Genomic DNA, 20,695 nt, shown 5'->3' with positions numbered 1-20,695 from the left:
TCTTCTAACTACATAAAAAGGAATTTGAGAGAAAATATTTTTAAAGATAAGAAATAATATAATTGGGTAGATAATTCTTTATTTATAAGGATATGTAAATTAAGTAATTTAAATTATGCTAAAGAGGGGAAAATCATCTCCAGATAAGTTGATGCAGAAACTAGTCAATAGTTTTCCAGTCATATTTCTTAAATATAAAATTTCATAAATGAACACTTCAACTGAAGCACCAAATGGGACAGTTTTCAATGGAAAGAACTATATGTACAAGGTATTTACTTTTGTTTTTTATTAATAAGTATTGTAGATTACATAGAATAGTTAGATTATAAAGAGTTTAATAAAATATTGCTTTAAGGTTAAAAATAAACTTTGCACAAAAATAATTCCTTGATCTTGGATAGGAGAAAGTTAAAACAATGGGAGTGCCCATCAAAAATAATAAATAAATAAATAAAATTTAGATACATTTAATCAAATTTGAGTTTGTTAACACTTATTTGCTCCATCAAAATATTTTTAAAAGCCTATTAACAAATCCATGCCATTTTTGATTATTGGCAAAATCACATTTTTAAAAGTTAATAATTTATTATTTTTATTTAATAACAAATGTTGTCAGTAGTGTTTATTTCTCTTGAAAACTGATTTTATTTTTATGTTTTAACAATTAAAATTATATTTTAAAGACTGACTGACACTGAGAGACATCAGTACTATGATATTTTAAGCTCTGAAAGCATGCAATTTGGATTAAACATGGCTTTAAAACAGGTAACTACAGAAGTAGAGTAGTGGTAAGTAAACACTGAAATTTTAATTTAAGAGCTGACCAACAGTAGAGAGAAAAGGACATAAAGAAAACAGAGCATTAATTCTGCACAAGTACGAAGACCTGGGTTAAATTAACAGAAACCAGAGCTACCAGAAGTGAGCGGGATCATACCCATGCATCTATGTTTCCTTTGGAAAAGAACTTTGTAGGAAGTAATGAAGATATCCCACAGTAAAACATTTATTTTCAATTAAATATTTATTACATATTGATATAATTTATGTTTTTTTCAATTGTTCTTTAAGTCAAATAGAATGACATGGTATTTTTTTCCTGAATTCAAGTCCTGTGAATTCATATAAATAAACATGCAGTAAAATCATTCCCAAGTAAGCTACCCATCACCGAGCTCTATGCTACCTACTGACAATATGGCAGATACTGAAAAAGTGATCAGGAGCACAGCAAAGAATAAAAGTGTGCCCGAATTTATAGAAAAGTGAAATTTGGGATGATATCAAGTATTTATTTCTCCAAAATAATTAGTGTTGGGATTGTCTTTGATGTTGTTCTCTTCAATTAATAAAGGCAAAACTGCTGTATGGCTTTTATATTCCTAAGGTTTAGTTTCTTACAACTTTCTGATTTCATTATATATACCAAACTCAAACATACAATTTCATATTATTTTAAATTAGCTAAGATAACTGGGTTAGATGTTCAAAAACACACATATTTAAGAAATCTCATGTGTAACAGTATTTTAAGATATTATTTAAAAGTAATATTCTGATTTAAAATGGATCAGTTGGCAAAGTTCTTTGTTGTTCATTAATATTACTCTCCTAAATAACAGGAAGATGTTAAAATAATACTTATTTTACTATATTTAGTGACACAGAATCTTTGACATAAACTAATAAATTAGAATTTAAAAAAACTCCCAAAAAAGTAAACTAAAAGTTATAAAAGCAATATCGTAAAAAGTAATATCGTAAAAAAAAATCTTTATAAACACTGTAAAAATTAGTTTTCTAAGAACAAATTATAATATAATAAAGATTTGTGGGTGAACAGGAAAAAAATTGGTATAAAGATTCACTTTCAAACACCTACCTTTATTATTTCCAAGTCCATAATCAAATCCTTGGGCACTGCAACTTGCGCCTTTATTAAAAGCTTGTACTGAGAAAGGGCTTGGAGGAGGAGTTTGAGAATTTTGATCCAGAAGAGCTTGTTCTACAATAAAAGCCACAGCTATACCATTAGTTTCTTATGTGCTATTCCCTACTCATACAACAAAAATAAAAAAATTATTAAAAAGATTTTATGATGGTTAGATTTTAAAATAATCTCCTATTTAGATTCAATAGGTCTAAACACCAATCAAATCAGCTTGACAAAATCTTAGAAAGAGGATACTCTCTTTTTTATTTATTTATTTATTTTTTTTGACAGGCAGAGTGGACAGTGAGAGAGAGAGAGACAGAGAGAAAGGTCTTCCTTTGCCGTTGGTTCACCCTCCAATGGCCGCCGCGGCCAGCGCGCTGCAGCCGGCGCACCGCGCTGATCCGATGGCAGGAGCCAGGAGCCAGGTGCTTTTCCTGGTCTCCCATGGGGTGCAGGGCCCAAGCACCTGGGCCATCCTCCACTGCACTCCCTGGCCACAGCAGAGGGCTGGCCTGGAAGAGGGGCAACCGGGACAGAATCCGGCGCCCCGACCGGGACTAGAACCCGGTGTGCCGGCGCCGCTAGGCGGAGGATTAGCGTAGTGAGCCGCGGCGCCGGCCGAGGATACTCTCTTATGGAACCAATTTATTTTTCTTGTGGCAGAATACATCACTGAATGTATACTAATATTTCTGGACAAGGAACTCTTATATTTATAACAAATTTACACAAGAGCATTTTATAAAAAGTGGGTACCCTATAAGCTAGAAAGCAAACATTTTGTAATGAGTACTGTGAGATGAAAAGTGTCCAGTACTGACAGCACTTTTCATTTGTAAAATATTTTAAACCATATATGTGAAAATTTAGAAAAATCCAATTTTTACTTATTATATAAAGTTGTTCTTCCTACAGGAAAGGGATGATAAACCTGGTCATATAATCAGCCTATTAACATATTCTGAAGTTAACAAATTATCAAAATTCTTATTTCAAGAAGGAAGGGGAAAATATTTATTGTTTACAAATGGAAAGATGCAACATGTAAGATAGATAAACTAAATTAATCACCTACGAACAATTCAGTAGCTCTAAGAGTCTAGCTGATATAGTATCAACAATAACGCATTACAGACTGTTTCAAGAACCAGCAGGAAAAGAGCTGGTAAAAAGAAAAGGAAATAAGAAGGCTCGTTGCTTGACTTGATTGGTTTATGCTATGTATTTGGGTTGAAATTTTGCAGTGTCCCTTAAATGTACAAGTGTTACATGTTAACCAAAAATTAAAAAAAAATAAAAAACTCACACTAATATTACACTAATATTAATGGTCATGTTAATGTCAGCTGAAAAATGACAAACTAAAATATGTCAAATGAACAGCAATAGGTAGAAAAAGGTATTTATTTCATTAAAATAACATTATGAAAAGTAGAATGTTTTAAATATACTTTTTAAAAAAATCAAGATTCCTTTAAGCTAAACATGGAAGTAGTGGAATGTGGTGCCGTGTTTACTCCTTATCTATAAAACAGAATTCTGCTGTACCAGTGGTCCTGTATGGTCTGTACTTTTACCAGCATTCACAGACTTAAAAATACAAAATACACCAACTCTAGCACTTCCCTTAGGCAATACTCTTCAGTATGAGATACTTCAGCAGTGGAGTATTTCTTCTGGAAAACACTGATGAATAGCAATGGACAGAAAATATTGCATGATTCTACCCCTGCAGATTCACAATGATTATGCATCAAAGTGGAGCCTCATTTTTTTTTCTTTTTGTTAAGATAAAGATTTGTTGGTTTATTTGAAAGTCAGAGCTAACGAGAGGGAGGGAGAGGCAGAAAGAAAGAGATCTTCCACCTGCTGATTCACTCCCTAGTTGGTTCCAACAGCCAGGGCTGGGCCAGGTCAAAGCTAGGAGCCAGGAGCTTCATCTGGATCTCCCACATGGGTGGTCAGGGCCCAAATACTTCGGCCATCTTCCATTGCTTTTCCTAGGCCACTAGCAAGGATTTGGACTGGAAGTGGTGCAGCTAGGACTTGAACTGGTGCCCATATGGGATACTGACATCCCAGGGGCAGCTTTACCCACTATGCCATAATGCCGGCCCCTGGAGTCTGATTTTTCCATGGCATTAACTGTCTGTTACCTTTCCTACAAATATCACAGGTCAGTAAAGAGTTTTTACAGAGGAAAACTTTTGTTTTCTTACACTACTTCATAAAAGTTAACCAAAATGTCAAGTCCTTTTATTTCCATTTTAGATATGACAATTATGTACTAATACCAATGAAAGAACTATTAGGTTTATCACATTAGCTAATTGTATTGATTTTAAGGCACTAATATCATATCACTCTTCCCCTTATCATTCCAGTTTTATTTTAAAATATTAAGATTTGCGGGGCCAGCATTGTGGCACAGCGGGTTAACACCTTGGCCTGAAGTGCCAGCATCCCATATGGGTGCCGGCTGCTCTACTACCTATCCAGCTCTCTGCCGTGGCCTGGGAAAGCAGTAGAAGATGGCCCAAGTCCTTGGGCCCCTGTACCCACATGGAAGACCCAGAAGAAGCTCCTGGCTCCTGGCCTCGGATCGGCGCAGCTCCAGCTGTTGCAGCCAATTGGGGAGTGAACCATTGGATGGAAGACCTCTCTCTCTCTCTCTGCCTCTCCTCTCTCTGTGTAACTCTGACTTTCAAATAAATAAATAAATCTTTAAAAAAATTAATATTTACTATGTAACCAAATATACACACGCACACACATATATATATATATCAAAAGAGTAAAGGATGATTGATTATAGAGAAAAGCTTAAACATCTCTTAAATCTCTTTTAGAGTTCAATGTGTATCTCACCAAAAATAGTATCCTAATTTAAGAAGCAGCTTATTTTAGAGAAATTCTTCCTTCTATGTTCATGAGAACACAATTTTCCATGTCAAAACTTGCTCCTTAATATGGAAGGTTAAGCTTACCTTCTACCAACTTCATGTATTGATTTGCTCATTTAGTTTTTGTATTGAAGTTATACGGTCATGATTTATGAGGTCCTAAGTGGACATATATGAGGGACAGATACATGAGGTCAACTGAGCCAAGGTCACAAAACTAAAAAGTTGTACAGCTAAGATTAGTACCTTGGCAGTTCAGATCCAGAATTCACTCTTACACCTTATGCTATGCTGCCAGTTAAAAAATTACTTAGCTTGAAAGATCCCTTGAGAGCCACCTAAGCCGTTCTTATGTATTTAACTGGATCTTACAAAGCAGATCTCAAGGTAGATATTTTCATTTATATCTGAATCTTCTGTATAAAGGAAAATGTTCAAAATTTATGACTATGTAATAAATATGTAGAAAAAATACAGTAAATTAAAAGGTTATTTTATAATTGTCTGATTTACATCAAATGGAGCCATTTTTAAAACATAATAGCCAGTAGTTCTACCATCTCAGGATATTATTTTATGCTATCAACTTTGACTATAAAGTTTATCTTTATAATGGCAGGAAGTAGGTTATTAAACTGTGTTCAGTATGCAACATGGTACAAGAGGATAGCATTTAAAATACGAATGAAGATTGTGGCTCATATGTTATATTGGCCACATAACCAGCTATATCACCAACCACATGAAGTCATTTTAAAGTCTACAATCTTTAGTTTCCTTATCTATATATTGAAGATAGTATATATTACCTCAAAGGCTTATTGTAGAGGAGAAATAAAGAGATAATATATATATTTAAATGTACTCTGCCATTCATTCATTCATTCATGTTTGAAATCTTTTTTGGATCTCTTTCAATTAATGGCCCTAATGTCCCTGTGGTGGTGAGCATCATACATTAATTATCTTTTGGGCAAAGCAACACATTCTCCTCTTTATCTGATTTTATCTTCGAAATTTTGGAATTTATTAGAAAATTATATGCTTTGCTTACCTAGTTATTTTGATATCTTATTTTTTTTTTTAATTTTAGTTACTTATTTAGTAGGCTGAGAGAGAGGTAGAGACAGGGAGAGGGTTCGCATTAGATGGTTCACTCCCCAAATGCCTACAGCAAAAGAATTGGGTCTAGTAGAAGCTGACAGCTAGGAAATCAACGTGGGTCTTTCAAGTGGGTGGCAGGAACTCAATTACTTGAGTCACCATCACTACCTCCAGGGTTTGCATTATCTGGAAGATGGAGTCAGGAATGAAGCTAGTTACTAAATTTGGGTACTCAAATAGGGAACGTGGGCATCTGAAGGCAGGGTATTAACTTTAGTTAGGCTAAACATCGGCCTGTCACTAATTATTACTTTATAATTCAGTCTGTATTCATGAAACGTTGTAAGCAGTAACGTGTCAAAACTGTTTTAGAACCAGGAATACAAAGATAAAATTCTTGGCCGGCGCCGCGGCTCAATAGGCTAATCCTCCACCTTGCGGCGCCGGCACACCGGGTTCTAGTCCCGGTCGGGGCGCCGGATTCTGTCCCGGTTGCCCCTCTTCCAGGCCAGCTCTCTGCTATGGCCAGGGAGTGCAGTGGAGGATGGCCCAGGTGCTTGGGCCCTGCACCCCATGGGAGACCAGGAAAAGCACCTGGATCCTGGCTCCTGCCATCGGATCAGCGCGGTGCGCCCGGCTGCAGCGGCGGCCATTGGAGGGTGAACCAACGGCAAAAGGAAGACCTTTCTCTCTCTGTCTCTCTCTCTCACTGTCCACTCTGCCTGTCAAAAAAAAAAAAAAGATAAAATTCCTGTGCCTGTACATAAAGGGCTCAAAATCTGGGTTTTAAGAGACAAAACAAAATAAAACAAAACAAAACAAAACAAAAAAACACTAACTAGACTAAACTAAATCAGTTTTATTCTAGTGGCAAAAATGGTTCTTTGGAAACACAGAGGGAACTCTTGGGCTCTGTCAGTACCAGCTAAAACTTCATAAAAGTGATGACATGCTATGAAATTTGAGGAACAATTTCTGTCACAGGAGAATCAAAAGCAGAAGACAAAAAGGAAACTCTTATAGAACTAGATCAATGTTGAAAAAGGTAAATAAAGCTTAAAGTTGAAAGTCTAACAACAAAACGGGAAACTCCAAAGAGAATCTATGTGTTTTTAATGCTCCTTCCCTGAGATAAAATTCAATTAAATGAAGTTGCCTGGGAGAAGCACTGTGATTGGTAGTTTGAAAACTGAATATCCACTTGGTAGCAGAAAGGATAGAATCTCCAGTCCTCCACTGGTACAGAAGAATGAGGCACATGAATCCCTATCAACGAAATAAAAGCAAGCTTTTTAAAAGTGGACCCATTTACTTCAAATGTTCTTTTCCTTTTCTTCCTTTATGCATATTCATTTAGTACTTATGTATTCTATAAACTAATTTTAACAGTTGACAAGATTTTTGTTTAACCTTTAGCTTTGCTTTTACTTAAAAAAATAAACATATTCAAATTTTTAGGACGAAAGTAATAAAACACACATTAAATGCCTGCATTTTAAAGGTTAATGGGAATAAATCACAAATGGAAGCCAACTTGCCATCTTCATGACGGAGGTACTGGTTCCCGCCTCTGTCTCTAGCTAGGGACCATGCCTCTCCTTCATCGCTCTCACAGAACTCTACCATGCTGCTCTGATCCAGCTGCACCCACGTACCTTCAGCATTGGTCACCTGGCACATAACAGAAAGCACCATTGATTGGCTGCACACTTTCAGGGTATTCAGGTTGAAAACCAGTAAACAGCTTAAAAGTGAATTTTGTTATCATTCCAATACATTTCTACCATGAAATAAGTTTCTGAAATTAAGACCACAGCCTGAGGTAAGATAGAAATCAATGAAAACTTCTGTAAAGCACTGTTCAAGATTCTGGTTAAAATAATGATTTTAAAGCACAAAAAGATAATCTCTAAATAACTTTAAGCATTACTAAAAACATATGGCTCATTTTTGTTGTTTATATATAAAATGTCCTTATATTGTTCATATGTTTTCCTTGTTTAGGTTGATAGTACCTATAGTGCAACCTGAAAATGACCCTGACACTGAGAAATAGCATGACACACTACATCTTCAAGCTTGTCAGCTGGGGCAAATGCCACAGTGGCCTAAACAGTAAATTTATTTGCTCAGGACTTCAGTGAGACCTATAAATGGGGGAGGAAAAAATGAAACTCTTTGTATATGATCACATCTCCATACTGATTCACATAAAGTACTTTAAATGCTGATAAACCATGACAGTACAGTACATCTGTAATCATGAAGAAATACATGCAAATATTCAACATTTAAATATACAGTTAAAATCACTTAATATAAATACTGTTTTCATAAGGATAATTATGAGAATAACATTATTAGAAAATAGATACAAAGTCATGTTAGTATTTTCAATAGGAATAAAGATAAAGAACATTAACATTTAAAAACCTGGAACAGAAATGGCAACCTTTAGAAGAAAGAGATGCTTTGGTTTTATGATATTAGAAATGAGAATTGTAGAAGTCATGAAGCTACAAGAATCCATACCTCTCCCACTGCTTTGACTTTGTTTCCCAGAACTAACATTCCAATTGGGATACCTCTAAGGTTAGGGCAGCTTCTGATGTTGTGACCTGAAGGTCCGGTCTTCACTACCTTGTACATGCCTGGCCCTCCTCGCAAGAATGGCATGTCTTGTTCTTGCATTGTTGCTTCCTGTGGGCAGCAGGTGTTTATGTCTTTGAAAAAGTCATCAGTATTAGTTTTAGGTTCCTGAAAATTTGAATAGGAAAGAAAACAATAAACAAAATACAATTGATGATCATTTTCAAAACCCTTCTAAGTAACAGTTTCATATCAAGTTCTATAATATTGCTAACTAAGAAAATATATACATAAAGAAAACTGAAACATTAGTCAATATCCCTATTATAAAATTCTTTAAATTTTACAATACTGAATGATATTTAAACTAAAATTACATAGAAGAAAATATAGCAGAAGAGTGAATCTCTGATTTTTGCCACCACAATTTGGGAATAACAGGATGGTAAGACCTGATTTTATTTTTATCTTTTAATGCAGCATTTAACAAAAGGAAAAGAAAAATACCTTTCTACATGAATCATGAATAATTCTATTTTATTTTGGTATGGGCAAAAAAAGAATAAATATTTCTTCCACTTTGTAATAATTTCTTATAGAGAAAATAGATATAAGAACACTGGAGACTTAACTATCAACAGAGATAACAGTGATGAAAAATACACATAAAACAGAGGTAAGTCTTTATATTTGCTAGCTATTAATAAAATACAAATGCTTACAAGACTTTAAAACTTCATATTTTCCTAATATTCTACAAATGAGATTGTCTTGCTAGATTTGCTAGGCTATTACTACACAGTGATACATTAATGCTAGTGACAGAAAAGGTTATATTTTAGTAGAGAGGAGAGATGAACATTAAAAATGCACTTTAAGTAAATGTAATGATTTGAATTTAAAACACCAAGAAGTCATTTCTAAAATTAAAAAAAACAAACTTATCCTAAATTTTCCAATGATTCTGAATGCTATGATGAAATTGTTCCCTATGTGAATGTAATAAAGAGAAATAACTTTTCCTAATTTTCTTTCCAACTAAGTCTAAATAAAAGTTCTACCCTAGGGGTTCTTCTATTGTCATTATTACTCCTTTAAAACAGATTCACAATTTGCACTTTTACAGTTATATGGATTGTACAAATTACTTAACATTCAAATAGAGTAAAAGATAACTACAATGGGATATTCACACATTAGGTTAAATAATATTTAATAATGCTATAAATAGAATATTTGAAAAATATATAAAACAAAATTTTACTGAATAGTTCTCTCTCTATAAGTAGTTCCATATACATAGAACATTAAAAATAAAATGTAAAGTTAAAAAAAAGTGGATTCAAGTATTCTTTGTACTTGTTATTTTATTCTTTGTACTGTGTGTTCACCCACCATTAACATTTCTGTAATATTTTGTAAACCTCATCAATTTTTACTTGAACAAATGCTTAAAAATATATACTATGGACAATAATTTATTTACATTTACTGAAATTATCACACTGTATTTAACAATATACTTAAATTAGGTATGAGTTAATTTTTTTGAAGAGAATTTCACTGGCTCTACAAGTGAAAACAAATTTAAAATATGCATTTCATATAATCATGCATGTATAGTCAAAAAACTTATCTATATGTACATCTATCTAAATAGAGCATTTAAGATAAAAATTGAGAGTAAAATATATGGAAACTTCAGATGATACTGTACTCACAATTAATGAACAATTAAAAATGTTTAGTCATTAATGATGCTTTATTAAGTATATCATATCATTAGTTGGAAGAGGAAGTTTTAGTCCTATTTACAGCTATTAAAATTTTCAGTGATGTAAAAAATAAGTAAATGTACATAGATTTATCAAAATAGCAGTTTCACTCATATTTAATGACATTACAACATTAATTCCAACTTTAGATCAGGCAAGATAATACTAGGAATATAAATGTTGGTAAAACTAATAACTGCAAACAATTAACTATAGGCTAACATATAAGAAAGATTAAAATAGTTAATATTTTTTGGATAATAATTTAATTAATAACTGACCGATACCAAATCGTAGATCTATACCTGTCATTCTCAAGCAGTCCTAAAACATACTTTTTATTCACCCCAGAAACGTGAGATTTGGGTACCAGTATATGAAAATTGGTGAGTTTAAATATTATTTTTTCCTCCCTCTATTCCCACCCCATTCTTAGATGAACATCCAAAAGGGCAAAGTGGAGGAGTAGGCAGTGGAAAACTCAGAAAAGCTATAAGATGAGGACAATATCATCTAGATAAATTAATTCTCTAATAGCTAGACTTACAACTACTGTTGCAGAAACAAAATAAAAACTGAAGGTAGGTCAAAATTTCACGTAAGCCATTGGCAGGTTTAAAGGCACAAATCAACTGCAGCACTTCATACAGATGTTTTCATTGGTAAAATAATTTTTTGCTAAACTTATAGAATTTGAAGAGATAATGTAAAATTTGTTATACATACTGAAATACCTGAATAACGTATAATTGTTCCTTACAGTTAACTCACCTGGGGGAAAAAAGCTTTGGAAGTCCATGAAAATACGTCCAAATCCCTGACTCCTTGGCTAGCATTAAAGATATTCTGAGCGACAAAGTTTAAGAAAGAGAAATATCAACAAAGAAAGGGAACAGGATATCAACTGCAGAAAGATGCGTTCACAGTACAACATTTTTCTGTGTTCTAGCACCAAGAGAGAAATGTTATTTTACTAAAGGGAAACTGAAGCCACCTGAGTAAACCATACATCAAGGAAATTCTGTTAAATAAACTTTTTTGGTCAAAAGCTCTCCACGGATATAGTGTGTCATGCCATTTACTAAAATTAAGAGCCAGACAGTGTTATAAAGCTTGAGACAATCAATGCCAGGAAACCTTAAAGCCCCTTAAATCAGGATGTATATGTTCTAAAACAAGCTAGATTTGTTTTATGACAGAAAACAGTCTGCTGTTTCATAAAGAAAATTTGAGTAATGTAGACTGTATAGAAATTGCAACTATTATTGTGACAAATAATGGCATGTAGCATATGTACAATAATTACCACTTTCTAAAGTACAAAAATAAAATGGTAATATAAAAACCAAAAACTAACTTATTTTGCAACTTTCTTCCCCTCTGTGAATGGGAAAAAGATTATCTGGAAGTGTTTCAGCAAGCAATATGTAAATAAAGGCATTAAGGCATTAAGAAAATTTGACTGTTTTATGAAGAGGCAGGCCTACTTTTCTCCATCTCAAAGTTTAGGAAATGCACAGGGCATTTAAGATTTCTATGCTAAAGTCTGAAAAATGTTTCATTAACAATACATTTCCAGCAACATGATCATAAAAAAAAATCAACATTTTCAAAAAATGTCTTGAAAGTTTTTCTATGTACATATGTTATCAGTCTGTATACATTCTATCTTTTAAGTGAGTAGCAATTGCACAATTTTACTACTTATGTAAATATTTTGATAAATGATTGTTTTATACCAAAAATAGGAAACTTGAAATATTCATAAAAATATTCATCTAAGAATGCAAAACAAAGGATACATCACGGTTCACAACCAATAGTATGCCACTTTAGACAATAAGAATTTATTTACTATTCTCTAGTTCTGCTTTTCTCATGTACATATGAGTATTGATGGATGTAGATACACACCCACAAACATACATATATGCTAATTCAGAAATATAAAATCCAGAAAAAATGAGTTTCTAATAAATAAAGCTAAACAAAATAAAAAACCAATACTACCCTTTCCCTTTATGTTGGAAATGGTTAATAAATAAGATTCTTCCTCTGTGGAAAGCGGAAACATCGCAAAGCACTTTGAAATGCTATTATTTTTAGGAAAAAGATGTCTTTACTGGTTCATTCATCTATAAAAGAATTTGTGGAATATTTGCTCAATGAGTTTTCTCCATCACAAAGAAGAGTGGTGCAGACCTTTTGACATAAAACAATATCAAATATTTTTTTAGCATCTTCTAGTTTTTGGCATATATTATTCTACTATCAGAAGTAATGTAAGAAGCAACAGATGAAGTTAGTGAAAAAGAAGCAATGTGGTGACTGATTAACAACACTTACACTTTATATCTGTTTTTTATTTCAACGAGCAATCTCAAATGTTTTATGAGTCGCTCAAAAGTACAATGATACTTTCATGAAAAGTGATGCAACTGTTAACCATGTTGATAAATTACCAATAAAATAAATTTTGTACTAAATATGAATTCAAATTTGATACTTTTGCTTTTATTCTGTAGCTGCAGGAAATTCTTAGCCCATGTTAATTTATGTAAGATTATTTTCAAAATGTAGTCTCCTAATAAAATTGCATTAATCAAATTTCAAAAAGTCACTAAACAGGAAGCTGGAGTTTAAAATTAAAGTATATTTCACTAGCCTTCTTTTAAAAATTTAGCAATATTTTAGCCTAAAGATATGAACATGCTTGAAAATACTGACTTCTCCAAAGTCTCAATTTATATATATACATGTATATATATAAATTAAAATCATTTTATTCTCAAATGGTATTTCAAAAGCAGAAAAGTATTATCGAGAGAATTAGATAGGTAAAATACACTAGAAACCTAACTATATTAACAAGCACCAAATTGCAACTCTGAGCTAATTATCTTTCAAGGCATAGAAGAGATCAAACAAGTGCATAATCAAACACTGAAAATATATGATGCAACATGCCAAACGCTCATGCAAAAAAAGACTATACTAGATATGCACACAGCCAGGAATTGCCAGTTTTAAAGCAAAACAAAAGCAAAACAAAATGAAATAACTCAGGAAAATCAAGCATAGTATACGCGTGCGCGCGTGTGTGTGTGTGTGTGTGTATATATATATATATAAAAATTCTAGTATTATTTGTCTCCTATTATTCTGTTTCAGAAACTTAAATGCTAAACTAAAGAATGAAAGAGGCTTTTTATATCCATCTAAAGACAGTACATTTACTGATGCTATATTAAGTAAAAAATAGCATTGAGATTAAAAAACAGGTTATATGTACACATATACAAAACTATTAACAAAACAAAACTAGGAAATTGTGGTTATGTTAAAGCTGTGACTGCCACACATTAGTAAGTATCCCCAAAGAATGAAATTGGCTATAAATTAGAAAAAATATTAGCTATTTATGCCAACCATCATGGGTAGTACTGTAAGTGCAATCACTAAATGATTCTTTCTCCTTATTTCTAAATGTTTAGGGCTCCAAATTTCAGAGTGTGTCAGTATGCTTTCTATATGTGAACACCCATCTACCTAAATAGAAATGAATGTGCATAAACACATGGATATGTTTAAAGATCCAAGAGGCTTCAGCAGGAATTCAGATAATATACAGATCATAAAGATGTCTCAGAATGCTATTATTAGTTTATAGTCAACTTCTCCTGAGATAAACTTCCCTCTACTCAACTCCCTTCAAAATGCAGAAAGATCTAATTTTTAATAAAGCACCCAAGCAGTGGACATAGTTTCAAATCATTAACTCCTATCAAGAAGTTCTTGATTCTAAGTAGTTAAATGTCTTCCATGCCATGTATATATCATGTCACATCATGTAGTACTCTATTCTTTTACTTGCATTTTCCCTAATTTATGAAACATTCTACAAGTTGATATTCCCAATCTTTTGGTTTTATTTTGTATTGAAACCTAGGAACGAACCAGGGAAAAATCTTTAGAATTTTAATTTAAACATTCTTCAGATATGCTTTCTCAGATTGACTCATGTCACCATCAGTACTTAACATGCTATTCATTCTCATTTAACCACTAAGGATATGAGAAAATACACAGTTATTTTTATTCTTTTATATCTATAATTATCCTTATCTCTCACTAGATCAAAGCATATGGAACATAAAACCATAGGCTTTGGAATCTCATCAACTGCAGTTTTAATACCTGCTCCACTACCTTCTATTTATGATCTTCCTCACTGGAAAAATGGGAATGATTATACACAGAATCATCAAAGAGTCAAAAAGAAAATTAATTGAGATAATGGAGCAATTATTTTAAGCAACATGATCGTACCAAATTCAAGGAACTAGATTTGACCACCAACAAATGTTGAGAAACTATGAGCAAGGTGTAATACTTAATGCTTCAGAAAAAACAAATGTGAGTAAGAAGGGATCATTAATGACATTTTACTAATGTGAGATTAAAAAATAGAAATAGTAGGTATATAAATACAAATAGGATGAAGGCAAGGAAAATAAACTAAATGTTATATGCATCTGGATAAAGAAATCTGCCTTTTCCACTTTTGTAGATTGTCACCTGAGAAGGGAGAGGGTAACCTAATGTCTCCAGTACTCATCTGTTTTCCATCTCTAATCCTTCGCTTCATCCATATCAACCATTCACCAGTTTACAAATCAATTTGCCTCCCTAACTTTGGACATTTGATTCTCATTGGAGAGATTTCTTCACTCTTTCCTAGCAATTTTTATGCCAATCATCCTGGGTAATACTGTAAGGGGAATCACCTTCTTCAACATCTTCTTCTTTTTTTTTTTAAAGATTTATTTTTATTTATTTGAAAAACAGAGTTACAGAGAGAGGCAGAGACAGAGAGAGAGAGGTCTTCCATCCGCTGGTTCACTCCCCAGATGGCCACAACGGCCAGATCTGCGCCGATCTGAAGCCAGGAGCCAGGAGCCAGGAGCTTCTTGTGGGTCTCCAAAGTGGGTGCAGGGGCCCAAGGACTTGGGCCATATTCCACTGCTTTCCCAGGCCATAGCAGCGAGCTGGATTGGAAGAGGAGCAGCCGGGACTTGAACCGGCACCCACATGGGATGCTGGCACTTCAGGGCAGGGCTTTAACCTGCTGCGCCAAAGCGCTGGCCCCTCTTAAAGACCTTCTCAAATGTTACCTCCTAGGAGAAGTGAGGGTGTTCACAAAGCAATCTAAATAAATGCTTGTTAATGAGCAATTAATTAATTATTAGGAAGAATGAAGAATAAAATTTTCTATAGCCAATTTTGAGTGCAATCAACTAGGAAAGCACTAGAAAATGTAAATGAAAATATTCTAGATAAACAATAGAAGATGTAAAATTTTAAAATGTGTTCTAAAAAGGATAAAATTATAATGAATATTTCACAAATGATCTATATTCATCTTCTCTTTAACCTATCCTTAACTTAAAAATTGTTTTTGAAAAACCTAGTCATAATATGAATGACTAATGCTATTTAATCTTTAAACTCAAGCATTACTAAAGTGCTAAAACAGTAAAAGTTACATTTAAACTAAGTCAGGATACCAAGTTTTTAAAATATTTTGTTATGAAGTAATTGTATTTAAATAGAACTACTGCTAGGAAGACCAAAATTTAGCTTATGGTTTACATCTGATTCTGGGGCTGGTGCTGTGGTGCAGCGGATTAAACCTTTGCCAGGAACATTGGCCTCCCATACAGATGTTGGTTTGAGTCCTGGTTGCTCCACTTCTGATCCAGTTCCCTGCTAATTTGCCTGGGAAGGCAGCAGAAGATGAACCCAGTGTGTTGGCAGCTGCCAACCATGTTGGAGACCTGGATGGAGTTCCAGGCTCCTGGCCTTGGCCTGGTCCAGCACTTGCTGTTGCCATTTGGGGAGTGAACCAGCAGATGGAAGATTGCTCTGGCTCTCCTCCTCTCTATGTAATTCTTCATTTCAAAAATAAACAAGTAAACCTTAAAAAAAAAAAAAGAAAGAATGTACAAAAAAGAAAATTAGCTGGGTATTTGGTACAGAGGTTTAGGTGCCTGCATTCCATATTGCAGTGTCTGGGTTTGACTCCCAGCTCAACTCCCAAATGCAGTTGACAGTGTCAGATGATGGCTCAGGTACTTGAGTTCCTGCCATCTATGTAAAAGACCTGAATTTAGCTCCTGTAACCTGGCTTTAGTCTGGCCTAGATAGGACTTTGAAAGTATTTTGGAGGAGTGAGTTGGCAGATAGGAAGGGAGATCTCTCTCTCTCTCTGTCTCTCAAATAAACAAAAACTAAAGAAAAAGAGGGTGGGGTGGGGAATGAATATTTTAAAATTTAAGTAAACAAACAGTGTAACAAAATCAATGTAAAGCTTATTCAAAATCAGGTTATTTATGGTAATTTTTTTTAAAAAAAAAAAGCTTATCAAAATTCAATTTTCAAGTTTCCAAATCTGGCGTGCATTCCCTTCTAAAGTTCCTTTGAGTCAGGATTCAAACAAAGTATATACCTCGATGTGACTATAAAACTTTTAACTAGAAAAGGTTGAACAGCTAGATTGTGGAAGGAAACTTTTCAGTACTTTTGTGTCTATTTTAGTGACATTCGTCCTTGATTATTTCTAAGTTCATTTCAAATCTAGCTTTCATTTCTAATTGAGCAGTGTTTTCTGCATTATCAGTCAAGAATATAGCTGATTTACTCACAATTGGAATTAAGTGAGGAGGGTAAACAGATGGCAAGTATTTTCCCCACAGTAAATGTAGTAACAAAATGCAATTATTTTGCTGTGTAACTTCCTTGAGGTGATGAGCTGGAATCATCATTCCCTCTGTGCCCCATCATGTTTAGCCATGCAAATTGAGGTACTCATTAAAAACCTACTGACTAAATAAAGGGCCTGCACTGGTCACTACAGACAAAACTTGAAAAACCAGGGCTGGCTCTATGGCATAGCAGGTAAAGCTGTCGCCTGCAGTGATGGCATCCCATGTGGGCACTGGTTTGGTCCCAGCTGCGCCATGTCCCATCCAGCTCTCTGCTATGGCCTGAGAGAACAGCAGAAGATGGCCCAAGTCCTTGGGCCCTGTACCCACATCCGGGACCCAGTGGAAGCTCCTGGCTCCTGTCTTTGGATAGGCTCAGCTCTGCTGTTGGGCCATTTGGGGAGTGAACCAGTGAGTGGAAGACCTGTCTCTCCCTCTCTCTCTATGCCTCTGTAACTCTGCCTTTCAAATAGATTAAAAAAACAAAAAATAAAAACCAATGCTGTTCTTCTCCATACCTGGCCTCTGACTATGTAGGTCCTCTTCTAACACCTGCACTGAAGCCACTTCGTACTAGATCTGTACGGAGCCCAGGCTAGCTAGTTTTGCTACACTGTACCCCTCATCTCTGAACATCGTCCAAAATATAAGCCCTCATGTCATCTACCCATTCTCTCCTTTTTATACCAAACCACTTTGTGCTTTTCTCTTATCCAACATCAAACTATCCCCCCCACCCATCCAATTACTTTAAATTATTATGTCTGGGGCTGGTGATGTGGCATATGGGTAAAGCTGCTGCCTGAAGTAATGGCATACCATATGGGCACCATTTCAAGGCCCAGCTGCTCCACTTCCAATCCAGCTCTTTGCAATGACCTAGGAAAGCAGTGGAAGATGGCCCAAGTCCTTGGGCCTCTGCATCCTTGTGGGAGACCCAGAGGAAGCTCCGGGCTCCTGGCTTCAGATCAGCCTAGCTCCAACCACTGCAGCCATTTGGGGAGTGAACTAGTGGATGCAAGACTCTCCCTCTCTCTGCATTTGCTTCTCTGTAACTCTTATAAATAAATAAATAATCTTTAAAAAAAAGTTATTATGTCTGATGAAACCCTTCCTCTAATGGTAAACATACTCACTTTTATCCTTAACCTTGTGGCTCATGGCACGGCCATAATCTGTGTGTCTTCACCTCTTTGGGAATCATCTTCCAAATGCATAAGCTTTTTTGAGGAGACATAGGCAGTTCCACTGAGTTTCACTGCACTGTACTTCAGTCATTCTCCAATGGAAACATAATGGACCACCACATGTGTTAATTTACTTTAACTATACTCTAGTTAGGGCAGATATTTGGCATAGCTTAGGTAAAGACACCACTTGCAATGCCCACATCCCGTATCAGAGTGCCTGGCTTCAAGTCCCAGTTCTGCTTCTGATTCCAGCTTCCAGCTAATGCTTACCCTGGGAGGTAGTAGGTGATGGCTTGGGTGCTTTCACCCATGTGGGAGACAAGGATTGTATTCTGGGATCCTAGCTTTGGCCAGGTCCAGGCTCAGCTGTTGCAGGCATTTAAGGAGTGAACCAGCAGATGGAAGGCTTCTCTCTCTCAAATAAAGTTTTCAAAAATATTTTTTAGGGACCAGTGTTGTGGTGTAGCAGATAAAGCCATTGATTGCAATGCCAGCATCCCATATGGGCACCAGTTTGAGTCTAGGCTGCTCCACTTCCAAACCAGCTCCTTGCTAATGCATCTGGGAAGGCAGTGGAGGATGGCCCAAGTGCTTGGGACCCTGCACGCTTATAGGAGACAGGGATGAAGTTCTTGAATCCAGGTTTCAGCCTGGCTCAGTCCTGGCTGATTCAGCCATTTGGAGAGTGAACCAGCAGATGGAAGACCTCTCTCTCTAACTCTGCCTTTCAAATAAATAAAATAAATCTTTAAAAATATATTTTTAAAAATTTTACTTTATCACACAGATTACCTATGTCATTCCAGCTGTTTAACCACAGTGCATGCACTGAATTTTCTAGGATTTCATTAGGTCCTCCAAGTCTCTTGGACCCTCCATTTACCCTTTCACATTCTAACTTAGGACAAGTACCCCAGACACTTAATTGCTCTTTCATTAGCAACAGCAATTCCCTTTTGTCCCCATTTCCCTCTCATAGCAGCCATTAATGTTCAAACCAAAATCATGTTTTGCTTTCTTGATTGCTTTAATTTTTCACACTTAGTACTATGATTGAGTAGAATGGGGTTCCAGGTTTAGTCCAATCAACTTTACTTTACTCTAGTTGTTTTTGGCCATTCATCTCTTAACATTGCTGCCAATCTTCAGGGCACTTCAAAACATTCTAATTTAACTCAGTCTTTTCATTATCACCAGATGGCTTTCGTTTATTTATTTTAAGGAAACTGTGGTCTCCCTCACCTGTTTCCCTTCCTCCCTCCCTTCCAAATTCACTGCTGCAAGATCTCCTCCTCTTTTATGGAAACAACCTCTCCAAATGTGCCTTTGTTTCCATCTCCTGCTCCTTTTTCCAATCTTCAGCTTTCTTATCTACATTTTTAATTTCTCCTCTTTCCACTCAGCCCTTTTCTTCAACCCATAAGGATCTAAGGTCACAAGAAAAATGTCAGCCATTTGGTGGTACTAGACACACTGAGCTATTTGCATGAAAAAAACAATGCATGGGAGTGGACAATTGGCCTAGCAGTTAAGACCCCTGCATTCCACATTGCAGTGCCTGGTTCAGTTCCCAGTTTGGCTCTGGCTCCTGCTTCCTGTTAATGCTGCAGTGATTGCTCAAGTAAGTGGGTCTCTGCCACCCATATGCAAGACCTGGACTGAGTTCCCAGTTCTCAGCTTCAGCCTTTTGTCAGTCTGGATCATGGTGGGCATCTGGGGCATGAATCAGTGGATGAAAGCTCTTGTTTTGTGTTTCTCTCAGTCTTTCTACTTCTCAAATAATAAAATAAATATAATAAATAACCCCTCTCCCCAAACTCATGCTATTCCTTAAAAGAAAAAGCACAGAATACTGAAAGTAGCTTTACTTTACTTTCTACTTTCAATATTCTGCATCTAGATTTTTTCCCAGTAAGGCAGAGAACCTCCTCATTCACACTGCAGTGAAAACCATGTAATGTTGGTAAGGCTCACTGTAAATTTAGCTTTCTCCTTAACCTCTGTTATTGTCCTTTCCTCTCTGACCTTAAGAGTATACTACATAAAGGATTATAAGGAAAACTGAAGGTATGTCATTGTAAAAATGAAAAGAAAAGGAAGAGGGAGGAGGGTGAAACTAGGGGGGATCAAGGGAGGGTAGGGTGGGAAGTATCACTATGCACTTAAAACTGTGTAAATGAAATATGTGAAATTTGTTCCCTTTATATAAATTTAAAAAACCAGTAAAGCAGCAAGATACAGAAAAAATAAAAGGAGTGTACTACAAATTATGAACTGGATGGGTTAAAGGCATCAAAGAAATACATTCTAAAATAAAACTTAACACATGGCACCTCTTGGAGCTCCTTTCTACCTGTGTTTATTCTCCTGCTTTATCTGTGTGAATATCTTCCCCTTCCAAAAAGATTTCCTCAAATGAGCAAAC

The 20,695-nt window shown here is 35.2% G+C and overlaps 1 protein-coding gene across 32 annotated transcripts in view; it reads right to left on the bottom strand.

Annotated features, from left to right (window-relative positions):
- The window catches only part of MYCBP2 (MYC binding protein 2), a 303,498-nt gene that overhangs the window by 80,606 nt on the left and 202,197 nt on the right, over nt 1-20,695 (bottom strand). For 16 of the 32 annotated variants that reach the window (XM_051850575.3, XM_051850577.3, XM_051850583.3 and 13 more), the window contains 4 exons: nt 11,088-11,162; nt 8,485-8,709; nt 7,491-7,623; nt 1,892-2,014 (listed from right to left, as the gene is read on the bottom strand). In XM_051850575.3, the coding sequence (XP_051706535.3) occupies nt 1,892-2,014; nt 7,491-7,623; nt 8,485-8,709; nt 11,088-11,162 (556 nt within the window). The remainder of the gene's footprint in view (nt 1-1,891; nt 2,015-7,490; nt 7,624-8,484; nt 8,710-11,087; nt 11,163-20,695) is intronic. The other 16 variants (XM_051850579.3, XM_070048696.2, XM_070048694.2 and 13 more) reach the window with 2 other exon arrangements.

The sequence above is a fragment of the Oryctolagus cuniculus genome, chromosome 9 (genome assembly GCF_051225735.1).
Source record: "Oryctolagus cuniculus isolate XC-2025 breed Fujian yellow rabbit chromosome 9, ASM5122573v1, whole genome shotgun sequence".
Classification (NCBI taxonomy): domain Eukaryota; kingdom Metazoa; phylum Chordata; class Mammalia; order Lagomorpha; family Leporidae; genus Oryctolagus; species Oryctolagus cuniculus.
Note: the sequence above shows the minus strand (reverse complement) of the source record. Positions and strands in the feature narration are given on the sequence as shown.